Source organism: Podarcis muralis, chromosome 2 (assembly GCF_964188315.1).
Source record: "Podarcis muralis chromosome 2, rPodMur119.hap1.1, whole genome shotgun sequence".
NCBI lineage: Eukaryota > Metazoa > Chordata > Lepidosauria > Squamata > Lacertidae > Podarcis > Podarcis muralis.
The window spans coordinates 63,307,378-63,319,055 of record NC_135656.1 but is presented as its reverse complement, the minus strand read 5'-3'; the positions used below and the strand labels follow the sequence as shown (position 1 = coordinate 63,319,055).

Here is an 11,678-nt window from a genome sequence, read left to right as displayed (position 1 = left end):
TCTTTGAGTTCATTGACCCCTTGATGGGCTTATAAAGTTGTCATCAACCCCAAGCTAAAAATTTTTTGGAATGTCAAGAAATATCAATATATAATCAACATTCATTAATCAGCATTAGTCACCATGACCAGATATCATTTTTAAAAATAAAAAAATAGGAATTTGTGAGATGTATACTTTTTCCAGGAATGATCACAGGAGAAGATGTGGCAAGTATTAAAGCTCCAGCAGATGGCACCAGATACCTGTCCTTAAACACTGTGGCATTGGTAGTAGCATCTCTCCCTCTAAAGAATAAAGGCTTGCGGTACCAAAAAACATTTATTTAATCAGTTTTGCAAACTGTGCATGGGCGTATCACAACCCAGCAAAGTGGAAAAAAAATAAATCAACAAGGAAGGCCAGACTGGGGTAACTGTGCCCCTGAAGGACCAGGTGTGCAGCCTGGGAGTCATTTTGAACTCACAGCTGTCCATGCAGGTGCAGGTTAATTCTGTATACCTGAAGGAGCCTCTCCACCCCCATCATTCAGCCCGGACACCGAGGTCCAGCTCCGAGGGCCTTCTGGTGGTTCCCTCACTGTGAGAAGGGACTTTACAGGGAACCAGGCAGAGGGCCTTCTCGGTAGTGGCACCCGCCCTGTGGAATGCCCTCCCATCAGATGTCAAAGGAATAAACAACTATCTGACTTTTAGAAGACATCTGAAGGCAGCCATGTTTAGGGAGGTTTTTAATGCTTGATGTTTTATCGTGTTTTTAATATTCTGTTGGGAGCCACCCAGAGTGGCTGGGAAAACCCAGCCAGATGGGTGGGGTATAAATATATTATTATTATTATTATTATTATTATTATTATTATTATTATTATTATTACTTTTTCTGGGGAGACGCAAGGGTACACATACCCTTAAACATTTTGTGAATCTAAGTTTGGCCTCTTTGAGGGGCAGTATTTCAATATGAGTAGGAAAATTGTTGTTGTTGTTGTTGTTTAGTCGTTTAGTCGTGTCCAACTCTTCGTGACCCCATGGACCAGAGCACGCCAGGCACTCCTGTCTTCCACTGCCTCCCGCAGTTTAGTCAGACTCATGTTAGTCGCTTCGAGAACACTGTCCAACCATCTCGTCCTCTGTCGTCCACTTCTCCTTGTGCCCTCAGGGTCTTTTCCAACATCAGGGTCTTTTCCAGGGAGTCTTCTCTTCTCATGAGGTGGCCAAAGTATTGGAGCCTCAGCTTCACGATCTATCCTTCCATTGAGCAGTCAGGGCTGATTTCCTTCAGAATGGATAGGTTTAAAAATTAGAAAATTAGAGTGTCCCTAAAACACTCTAGGAAAATTAGAGTGTCCCTAAACATTTTCTTAGAAAATAGCACTGATTACTATACCCAGGAAGAATCTGCTTTAGGAGGCTTTTAATCTCAGACTTGTGGGTTCGAGCCCCACGCTGGGCCAAAGATTCCTCCTGTCTTGCAGGGGATTGGACTAGATGACCTTTCGTGGTCCCTTTCTCCCTCTTACAATTCTAAGATGCTACAGACGCGTGGAATTTCTCCTCCTAGCGGCGCAAAGTGCGAAGGGCGCGCGCGTCCCCGCCTTCCCGACGCCGACTCTGCCGGAGAAGGCTTAGCGCAGGAGGGGGGGCCGGCCAGTGGGAGGGGCGCGAGCTGGTTTGGTGGCCTTTCATTTCGCGGAGGCTGGGAGCCGCGTCGTTCCGCTGAGCAGCAGCCAGGAAGGCTTCGGAGGAAGAAGAGGAGGAGCAGCCGCCGCAGCAGCAGCAGCCATGCCGGTGGGTGGTGATTCCTTCGCTAGGCTGGGCAGTCGCGCCGTTGCCCTTTCCGGACGCAGCATCAGCCTTTCCCCACATCCATCTGCCGTTGTCGTTTCTACTGCCGGGAAAAGGAGGAGATGGACTCGCCTTCCGGGGATTCCTAACGATCGGGCCCAGTTTGAAAGACGCCCGCCCTCGGCCCCGTTGCGACTCGGGAGGCGCCCCTCCAGCAAAACGGGGTGACGATGTGGAAGGGTGCTGCTCAAGGCACGGGGTGCTCTGCGCTGGGATCGGGGCGGTACCGGATCTGCGGCTTGGCACAGGCTTCCCTTGGCGGCCTTGGTCATGTCACTTAAAGGCTGGTTGTAAAGGGGTTGTTGTTGTTGTTGTTGTTGTTGTTATTATTAGTTTGCTAGTATTTATAAAGCGCTTGATCGCAGGAAAAAACAACCTCCAAACAGTTTTTAGGGTACTGTGAGGTATGGGCATAGTCAGGATGGTGTGGGAGGGGGCAGCTGCCGCCCCAATCAAGTAAATACTGTAAATAAAAATACTTAACTAACTGATCAGTTGTGTTGCAGATACTGTAACTTGGTTCTACACCCCACCCCTTAACATAAGGCCTGCTCCCCACCCCACCCCCAAAATAAATCCTGGCTTACACCCATACTGTGAAGTGGTGTTGGCACCAGATTTGCAACGTGGTTTTGTCACACACATTATCGTGGTTCTTAAACTGCTTCTGCTCGCTGCTGCTGTGTGGCCCGCCTCTCTTGATCCATTTTTAAGTCTTCCATAAGGAGGGTGCGCTGCCACCGTTTGCCAAGCCAGGTAGATCACACTGATGATGAGCTGTGTGTTTTAAATCAAGTTAGGGGGAAGCAAATTAAGAGGTTCCCAATAATGAAGAAATGGGAGCCAAAGCTGTATGTTTTGCTTCACCTGAGGGTGTGTGTGAAGGTTTAAAGTGTTTTTATCCCTCTATTAAGTGGGGGGAAAGTCTCTCAAAGCTTCTTACACATATCAGTGCTAAGACCAGCCTTAACCAACCTGTCACCATCCAGATGTTTTGGACCACAATTCCCACCAGCAGTCTGGTTGTCTCTGAGTAATATCTGTGCTTTGGAGGAAGGGTGGTATAGAAATTTAAATAATTACAATATAAACCCTAAGCCTGAGGCCTTGATCACCACCCCCTGTTGTTTTTCTTCATTGCAATCCCAATGGGTAACCTCTGATGGCAGCAACCCATTGCCTCTCAGACTGCAGTTATGAAAAACCAGAAGCCAATCCTAGTGTTGTATTCCACCCTCACAGGATCACTTTGGGAATTGGTCCCTAGGAGCTGGTGTTACAACAGGACTGCTAATCTGTGTATTGCTTGGCTGTGAGTGCCTCCTTCCTTGAGCAAGGCCTGATAGTGCCCCTCGCATACAAGGACAAGAATACATTTTAAACGGAGCGTGAGGATCCCTTCAAGAACATTTTGTGATCTTCAAGTGACGCATTAAAGAACAAGTTGTATTAAGGTCTCCCACAAAGCCTAGGACTTGCCGATCAGAAGGTTGGCGCTTTGAATCCCTGCGACGGGGTGAACTCCCATTGCTTGGTCCCAGCTCCTGCCAACCTAGAAGTTCGAAAGCACCTCAAAGTGCAAGTAGATAAATAGGTACCGCTCCGACGGGAAGGTAAACGGCATTTCCGTGTGCTGCTCTGGTTCGCCAGAAGCGGCTTAGTCATGCTGGCCACATGACCCAGAAGCTGTACGCTGGCTCCCTCGGCCAATAAAGCGAGATGAGCGCCGCAACCCCAGAGTCGGTTACGACTGGACCTAATGGTGAGGGGTCACTTTACCTTACTTTAGTGAAAGTGTCTCATTTGAATAAACCTTTCAGCTTCTAGCAAAGATGGAAGTGACTTGAATCCATGGAAAGATTCTAGGGGTTTGTCCATCTTATGTCATCCAGTTCTGTTTGGCCCATCCCTGATATAGAACAGATTATGTGGCTTGGATTTCAGGCCTCTCTCCAGTTTCATCTTTATGAATTGTGTTTTTAGAGGTGCTAGGAAAAACTGGTTAGTAATGCAAGATCTGGCTCTTTTTTCTCCTCACTCTTCTCCCTGCCCTCCCCCAGTAGACTCCAGTAATATTACACAATAAGCCACAGGGACATACAATTCTCTCAGGGCTGGGCTGTTTACGAAGGATGCAAGTTCTGCCACAACTTTTAAACATCCTGGGTTGGGTACATACTTCATACTATGAAGAAAAAAAGTACTGTTAAACTGTCTACTGAGGGGTGTTGTTGTTTACTATAAAATGGCTATTTTATAACTCAGTGTTGTAAATGTCTCTTTAAAAAAGATAGTCTAGTTAAAATTGAAGTACAAATTAAACACACAAATGTTTTTAGACTGAAGGAACGGCCCTCTATAAAGCAAATAGTTAAAAGCTGTTCTTCTGCATTAGCAGAAAAGCAGGAAAAATAAATATTTTGAGGCCAAACATTAATATGGCATAATAAACGTTATTATGGCCTTGATTCCAGGACCAATGAAGTATCTAGTCATCTCTGAAAATCATTCCAGACCCAGAAAATGCCATTCTGGCTGATCATCATCTGCATCAACCCGAATTATCTCTTGTAACTGTGTTAGCTCTGCAATTTGCTCTGTAGTACAGTATTTGTTTTCTATCAATAAGGACATTTCCTTTTCGTCTTATGAAAAGAAGCTGTTTGCTTTTTTTGCAGGGTGGGGAGAATGGGTCCTTTGTTGTCTTTAAATAGACATTACAGGTCAAGTGTGTTTTTGATTGTAACGGATTTTAGCTACTTTCTGTTCTTGTGTGGAAATACTTTCTGTTTCTGGTGTGGGGCAAGGCAGGAAAGAAAGCAAAAGTGAAAAAATACACCACCACCCAAGAAAGAGTCCTGTTGGATCAGACAAATGCCTATTTAATCTAATACCTTGTTGCTTGCATTGGCTATTCAGATACCCACCCCATGAGTAGGACTCAAAGGCAATAACTATCTCCTACTGTTCCAGTAAATAATATTCAGAAAGCAGCAATACTATAAAATAGTAGTGTAAATGTTTCATGTAGATGTAGTGTTATTTAGCTAATTGTTTAGGAAATGCATGAAGTACCAATAGAATTTCCTAAATCAGTCTTCCCCCACCCACCTTGGTGATTTAAATTGCCTTGATTTAAATTAATTCACCCTGACAGAAGGAAAGGAGAACATCATTTTGGCTGACAATGTATTCTTTAAAAAAATGCATCTACAACTTGATCGCAACATTTAAACAAAGTCTCAGCAAGTTATGTTCATGTGCATACGCTCAAAGACTATGGAGCACAGGTTTATGGGTGCTCCAGTTGACATCAACCTGAAATTTATTTATTTATTGCATAAATTTCAACATTTTAACAAGGTATCCAAACCCAAGCAGTTAAGGTCAAGCTTTGATACTAGCTTTTATTATTGTTTAATAAACTAGTGTTATAACATCATTGTGCAGTTGCTCAGCGAGAGATATTTCAATGGCCTCTCCATTCTTTCTCCTTGCAATTTCAGAAACATGAATTCTTTGTAGACATGACCTGTGAAGGGTGCTCTAATGCCGTCACCCGTGTTCTCAACAAGCTGGGAGGTGAGTGATACCTGGCAGACCACAAGACTCTGAACACTCAAGGCTTCTTCTTGCACTTATCATTACGCTTAAAGTATTCCTGCTTGCATTGTTTGAGGCTCCTCATGGGGTCCCTGCCATGGGAGCATATTCACCCAGTGCTTTTCCAACTGTACTGGCTCTCGGTGGAGTACAGGATCAGGTTTAAGGTGCTGGTTTTGACCTTTAAAGCCCTTCACGGTCTAGGACCCTCGTACCTATGGGACCGCCTCTCAGTATGCCCCACGGAGGACCTTAAGGTCCATAAATAGCAACACCCTAGAGGTCCCGGGCCCTAAGGAAGTTAGATTAGTCTCAACCAGAGCCAGGGCCGTCTAACTTGGTTTGCAGTTGTCAGTGCAGCATGCTAGAAAATGTTCCCACTCATAGTGCATTCATCTTTGCATATCGTATTTTCATTGCAGGGTTTTAAAAAGATTAAATGAGCCACTTAAATGATGTGCAGCTTTTGCTTCATTCTTTGCCCTAGCTGAAGTAGCAAGCAACTTCTAGAGGGCTTGCTACTTTGCTCCTAATACAGTGGTACCTCCAGTTATGAACTTAATTCGTTCCGGAGGTCCGTTCTTAACCCGAAACCATGCTTAACCTGAGGCGCGCTTTCGCTAATGGGGCCTCCTGCTGCTGCCGTACCACTGGCACGCGACTTCCGCTCGCATTCCAGGGCAAAGTTCGCTACCAGGAGACCTACTTCTGGGTTAGTGGAGCTCATTACCCAAAGCGTTCGTAAGGAGGACAGTACATAACCCGAGGTTCCACTGTGGAGGTAGTTAGTTAGTCAGTAACTAAATATTGATTGTTGCTGGAATGTTTAACTTTCATCCCGTGTCCCTTAAGACTGCGTAATTTACTCTTCTAGACAGTTGTCCAGTCAACTTTATTCTGTTTACAAGATCAAAGGCTTACTCCAAAACTCATTTAAATCATTGACGCATAACTCTGGTTGCTTCTGCTCTGCAGTAGGAGAGCTGAATCTGCTGCTGTCTTTACCACCTTAGCAAGCGTCTAATCTCCTGTCCTCCATTGGTGTCAGCATAACTGTTGCAAGACATTGAAGATTGCCCCCACACAAAGGATTTGCTACACATAAATTTCTTCCACGTTGGGACAGAAATGAACCTCATGTGCCTCACAGTCTTCTGCATTTCATTCTGTCGGCATATACTGAGAAGCTGCATGGTGCCTTTTTGTGTATATGTAACATGCGGTGTGTGCCTGAAGTCCCCATGTGTGGTTCCATGCAGTTTCCTACCCCGATGTTACTTCCCCGTAGGAAACCACCAGCCTTGATAATGTACCTCCTTATAAAAAGTTCCCTTGGTATAGAAAGCTAGCATGTGCAAGGTGTTCTTCTTTCACGAGAACGCCTTTCAGCTGCAGACAACTGATGTTGCAGCCAGGGAGAATCCAGCTCCCAACCATCTTGGATTCAGAGCATATGGCCCTTCCTAAGGGAAGATAGTCTAATGGAAGGAGAAGTAAGGGTGAAATTCTAAAGGAAACATCTGTCTCGCTACAAAAGCCCAATACAGAGAAGCCCTTGGTCCATCTCGCTCAGTATTGACTGGCAATGGCTCTTCAGGGTCTTAGGCAGGGCTTTTTCACATCACATCATCTGCTACCTGGAGAGGAATATGGGAAACTCCTTTTACACAGAGTCAGACCATTGGTCAATCTCTCAGTATTTTCTTAAGCTGACCAGCAGTTGCTCTCCAGGATTTCTGACAGAGGTCTTTCCCAGCCCTACCTGGAGATCCTAGGGATTGAAGCTGAGACCTTTTTGCCTGAATGCTCTACCAGAGTTTCCCAAACTTGATTATCCAGCAGTTGGTGGACTACAATTCCCATCAACCCTAGTTGCCAGGACCAGTGGTCAGGGATGATGGGAATTGTAGTCCAACAACAGCTGGAGGCTCAAGTTTGGGAAACCTTGTGCTCTACCATCAAACTAAACCATCTTTTACTCATTTTTCAATGCTTAAGATGTTTTCATGCCTCTTTTGATGATTTTATCCCTGTACTCCATCTTACTATAGCTGTCTCATAGTGAAGATTACAAATCTGTAAACAAATAAGCATAAGATAAAATACAGCCCCACCTCAACTGATGGATGTATTGCAAGTTAATATAGACTATCCATTTGACATTGCCACTCATTCAAGAAGGTGGGAGAATAAATTGCAGGCAGGAGACTTCAAATTTCCAATGCTGCTTCTGTACGCTGTGTCCTTTCTTTTCAGGTGTTCAGTTTGAAATTGACCTGCCCAACAAGAAGGTGAATATAGAGTCAGAGCACAGTGTAGACACCTTACTGAACACCCTGAAGAAAACTGGGAAAGATGCCTCCTACCTTGGAGACAAGTAGCCACACAGGAAGGCTTGGCTGCTGGGGCTACTGTCCTTCAGGAAAGGTCAGTTGCTAGGAATACTCTTAAGCCACTCAGGGCAGAATGCTAAAGATGAGAAGTGTGCTGAAAACAGCAACCCCCACATTGTATAAGAAACAAAATGTATGATGTGACAGAAATCTTGCTAAGAGTTTCCCACCTCCAGTGACTTCATAGACTGGACTGAAGTGAGGGCAAGGAAACTCTTAACTGGATGACTTCATGCCGCGTGTTCTCTTTTATATATAATATCAGAGGAGGAGATAGATCCTGTGCCATATATAAAAACTTCCTCTGCAAGCCCTGATATTTTATGTCCATTGAAGCCGGCCTCTTCTTTTGAAGTAGAGGAGCTGGTGCTGTATACAAGCTAGGACTCAAATCTAGCAGATTGTGCGTAAATCATCTGCGACTGTGTGCGCCAGGCATTTTGAAACCCCGCAAACCAGCTGTTTGGCAAGGACAGGGGCAACTGAATCCTGCGACTCCCAAGGATCTTATCAGTGGGATTTCAGCCTTGTTTAAAGGAGGGATGTTTCTGGGCTCTGCTCCCATTGGACCCAAACCAGCATGGCCAGCAAAAAAGATGATGGAAACTGTTACTTGACAATATCTGGAAGGCCATAGGTTCCTCAACTGGCTTCATAGTCTATACACAGGGATCCATTTGTGGAACTGATTTTACAGTGCCGGTTTATTCTAGCTCATCTGGGTGTGTATATCTTGATTGGGCCATGAAGCTTTGCAGAGCCATGGAGGCCACAAGCTGTGGCCTTCAGTTGCCATCACCTGATCCTCATTTTTCTGTCTTGCTGTGGTGTCTCGTAAAACTTGACCCCCCCCCAAGTTGTATGGCTTAGTAGGAAAGGGGGACCCAAGATTACCCCAGCAGTGTGCTGTAGGAGATGCATGCGCTGTGGTCTGGTGTGAAACTGATAACCCTGTCGCATAGTTTTTTGTAACAGGTGGAGCTCTGTCCTTCCACAAACCTTCACTCTTTCTCAAGGTTGGGAACCCTTTTTTAAAACTCTTTAAAAAATACTTGGTTCTTGGTTACGTGAAATAAGAAATACATATAAGCATATAAGAGAGGGAAACAAGATAAGAGCTTCCTCCTTTTTGAACACTTCCTTAACTTTTCCTGAGACTGAAATTGCCTAGTACAGAAATATCTTCTAAGCCTATCTGGTTACTTTCACACCATTGATTGGCCCTGAATTACCAGAAGTGAATCACATTTAGCATTGGGGTAGGAATTAACGGGCGTCTCCACCATCAGCAGCACCTACAAGGGTGCCCCATTAAGTTTGTAGAGTTAGCGAACTACCAGTTTGGTTCTCTTGCCACCGTGGCACTAAGGAGAAAATACCTTCAAAAATTATTGTCTGCACGCTGCCAGTGTTTTGGCAGAATTGCTGGCTGTCCTATGGTTCCATCAATGTGGGAACAATAACAAATAGGTTTTTTTGTGTTGTTGTTTTTGAGGAATGCTCTGCTCCTTGTGCACCATGAAAATTTAAGCCATAATTGAACTTACCGGTTATTCACACAAAAATGCTTTATAGTAGTAGGATTGAGTGGGGCATGTTTGCATGAGAGCAGCAGAACCTAATAACTTTGAGTCTTTCCAAAGTGCGCAGGGAACCTGGGTCCGACTCACATTAAATGAACAAGATTTTTATTTTGGCTATATTTAGGCCCAGTTCTGCATGCCTTTTTCTCTTTAAAAAAAGTTCTGCGCACTAAAAAAAAATCAAAATCCTGTGCCACAATAATGATTCTGTACACAGCAAAACTGAATTATTTGATGCATAATCTGTTTTGCACAACACAGCTGCTGCTCATCATGAGAACCAGGGTGGAGAGAAATATATCTGTAAAATATTATTTGCCTATCTGCTTTTACTACTGAAGATTCTGTTCTGTCCTCATACCACCCCAAGTTCTGAGTTTTTAGTAGGCATTGGCTGCGCACTAGAATGCAGGCATGCTAATGCCACATCCGCACCATACCTTTAAAGCACCATGATGCCACTTCAAACAGCCACTTGGTGTCCACAAAAAGAATTCAGGGAGCTGTAGTTTGTTAAGGGTGCGGAGAGTTATTAGGAGACCCCTAGTCCCCTCACAGAGCTACTATTGCCAGAGTGGTTTAACAATGCAGCCACAATGCAGAGTGGCTGCATCAATAGGAGTATAGCATCTAGATCAAGGGAAGTAATAGTGCCACTGTATTCTGCTCTGGTCAGACCTCACCTGGAGTACTGTGTCCAGTTCTGGGCACCACAGTTCAAGAAGGACACTGACAAACTGGAACGTGTCCAGAGGAGGGGAACCAAAATGGTCAAAGGTCTGGAAACGATGCCTTATGAGGAACGGCTAAGGGAGCTGGGCATGTTTAGCCTGGAGAAGAGGAGGTTAAGGGGTGATATGATAGCCATGTTCAAATATATAAAAGGATGTCATATAGAGGAGGGAGAAAGGTTGTTTTCTGCTGCTCCAGAGAAGCGGACACAGAGCAATGGATCCAAACTACAAGAAAGAAGATTCCACCTAAACATTAGGAAGAACTTCCTGACAGTAAGAGCTGTTCGACAGTGGAATTTGCTGCCAAGGAGTGTGGTGGAGTCTCCGTCTTTGGAGGTCTTTAAGCAGAGGCTTGACAACCATATGTCAGGAGTGCTCTGATGGTGTTTCCTGCTTGGCAGGGGGTTGGACTCGATGGCCCTTCTGGTCTATTCCAACTCTATGATTCTATGATTCAATCAATCCCTCTTAAATTGTAGTTTTGTGAGGGGAATAGGGGCCTTCTAACAAGGTGCGGAAGGAATTGTAAACACACAAGTCAGGTAGGTAGGTAGGTAACCCACCAATCCATATACAGCCAAACTGCTTGTGGATGCCAGCACACCAAGGACTTTCCTTCCTTCCCACCACCTTTTGTCTGCCAGGAACGGCAGCGATGGGTAGCAGGAGCAGAACATCAAGCACGTTATAGGCCGCAAGAAAAGATTTCTGCCTGCTTCTACACACCAGGGGGAGCAGCAGTTGTAGTAGCCTGCAGTAACCGGATGAGGGCCCCCCAAAGCAGCCTTTGTTTAAAATGGATGTTCCTTCTAGGTCCCACCAGCAGATGCTGCCCTTGCCTAACTCTCTCCCCCCTTCCTTTATTTTGCAGCAACGCTTAACATGGCTTCAGTCCGAAGGCGGCTGTTTACACTTCTGTCAATCTTCCTTTGACCACAGTTGCCCTGCCAGATGTTGGAGAAGAGGGGAAGGGTGGGAAGAAGAAGAAGAAGGCCTTTGGCGGGGGAAGGACTATGAGAAATTTTGACTGCAGATGTCCCACGTATTGTCCTACAGCTGTAGTGTTTCTTCTCTTTGGCTTTGTAATAAAACTTGGATCTGCTATATTCAAGTAAACACCGTGGCTCTTAGTATATATCTTTTAAGCCCTGTTTTCTTTTTGGTGGGGCAGGAGCTGATTTTTAAAAATGAGTACCAATCGTGAGCTGATTTATTTCAGTCCACCAATGAGATAATATTCTAAAGAGATGAACTGAGCATTGCTAAGATACATCATTGGGTGCCAAGGAGTGTAGCTCAGTGCTAGAGCATCTGCTTTGCATGCAGAAGGTCCCAGGTTTATTCCCTGGCATCTCCAGTTAGGGCTGGGAGCATCCCACCTGAAATCTTGGAGACCCACTGCCAATCATGGGGGCAATCCTGAGCTTGATGGACCAATGGTGTCGCTTGGTTCCAAACATATTATTATTTGACTAAAATTCTCCAATGGCAACATAGCAATTGGGTGCCATAGTGGATCAA

General features: G+C 44.9%; 1 protein-coding gene across 1 annotated transcript; it reads left to right on the top strand.

Annotated features, from left to right (window-relative positions):
* Positions 1-1,660: 1,660 nt before the first annotated feature.
* On the top strand, positions 1,661-11,273 carry ATOX1 (antioxidant 1 copper chaperone). The gene is made up of 4 exons (XM_028718316.2): positions 1,661-1,787; positions 5,351-5,426; positions 7,704-7,874; positions 11,029-11,273. The coding sequence occupies exons 1-3, from the start codon at positions 1,782-1,784 to the stop codon at positions 7,826-7,828; spliced, it is 207 nt and encodes a 68-aa protein (XP_028574149.1). The 5' UTR covers positions 1,661-1,781; the 3' UTR covers positions 7,829-7,874; positions 11,029-11,273.
* The last annotated feature ends 405 nt before the right edge of the window (positions 11,274-11,678 follow it).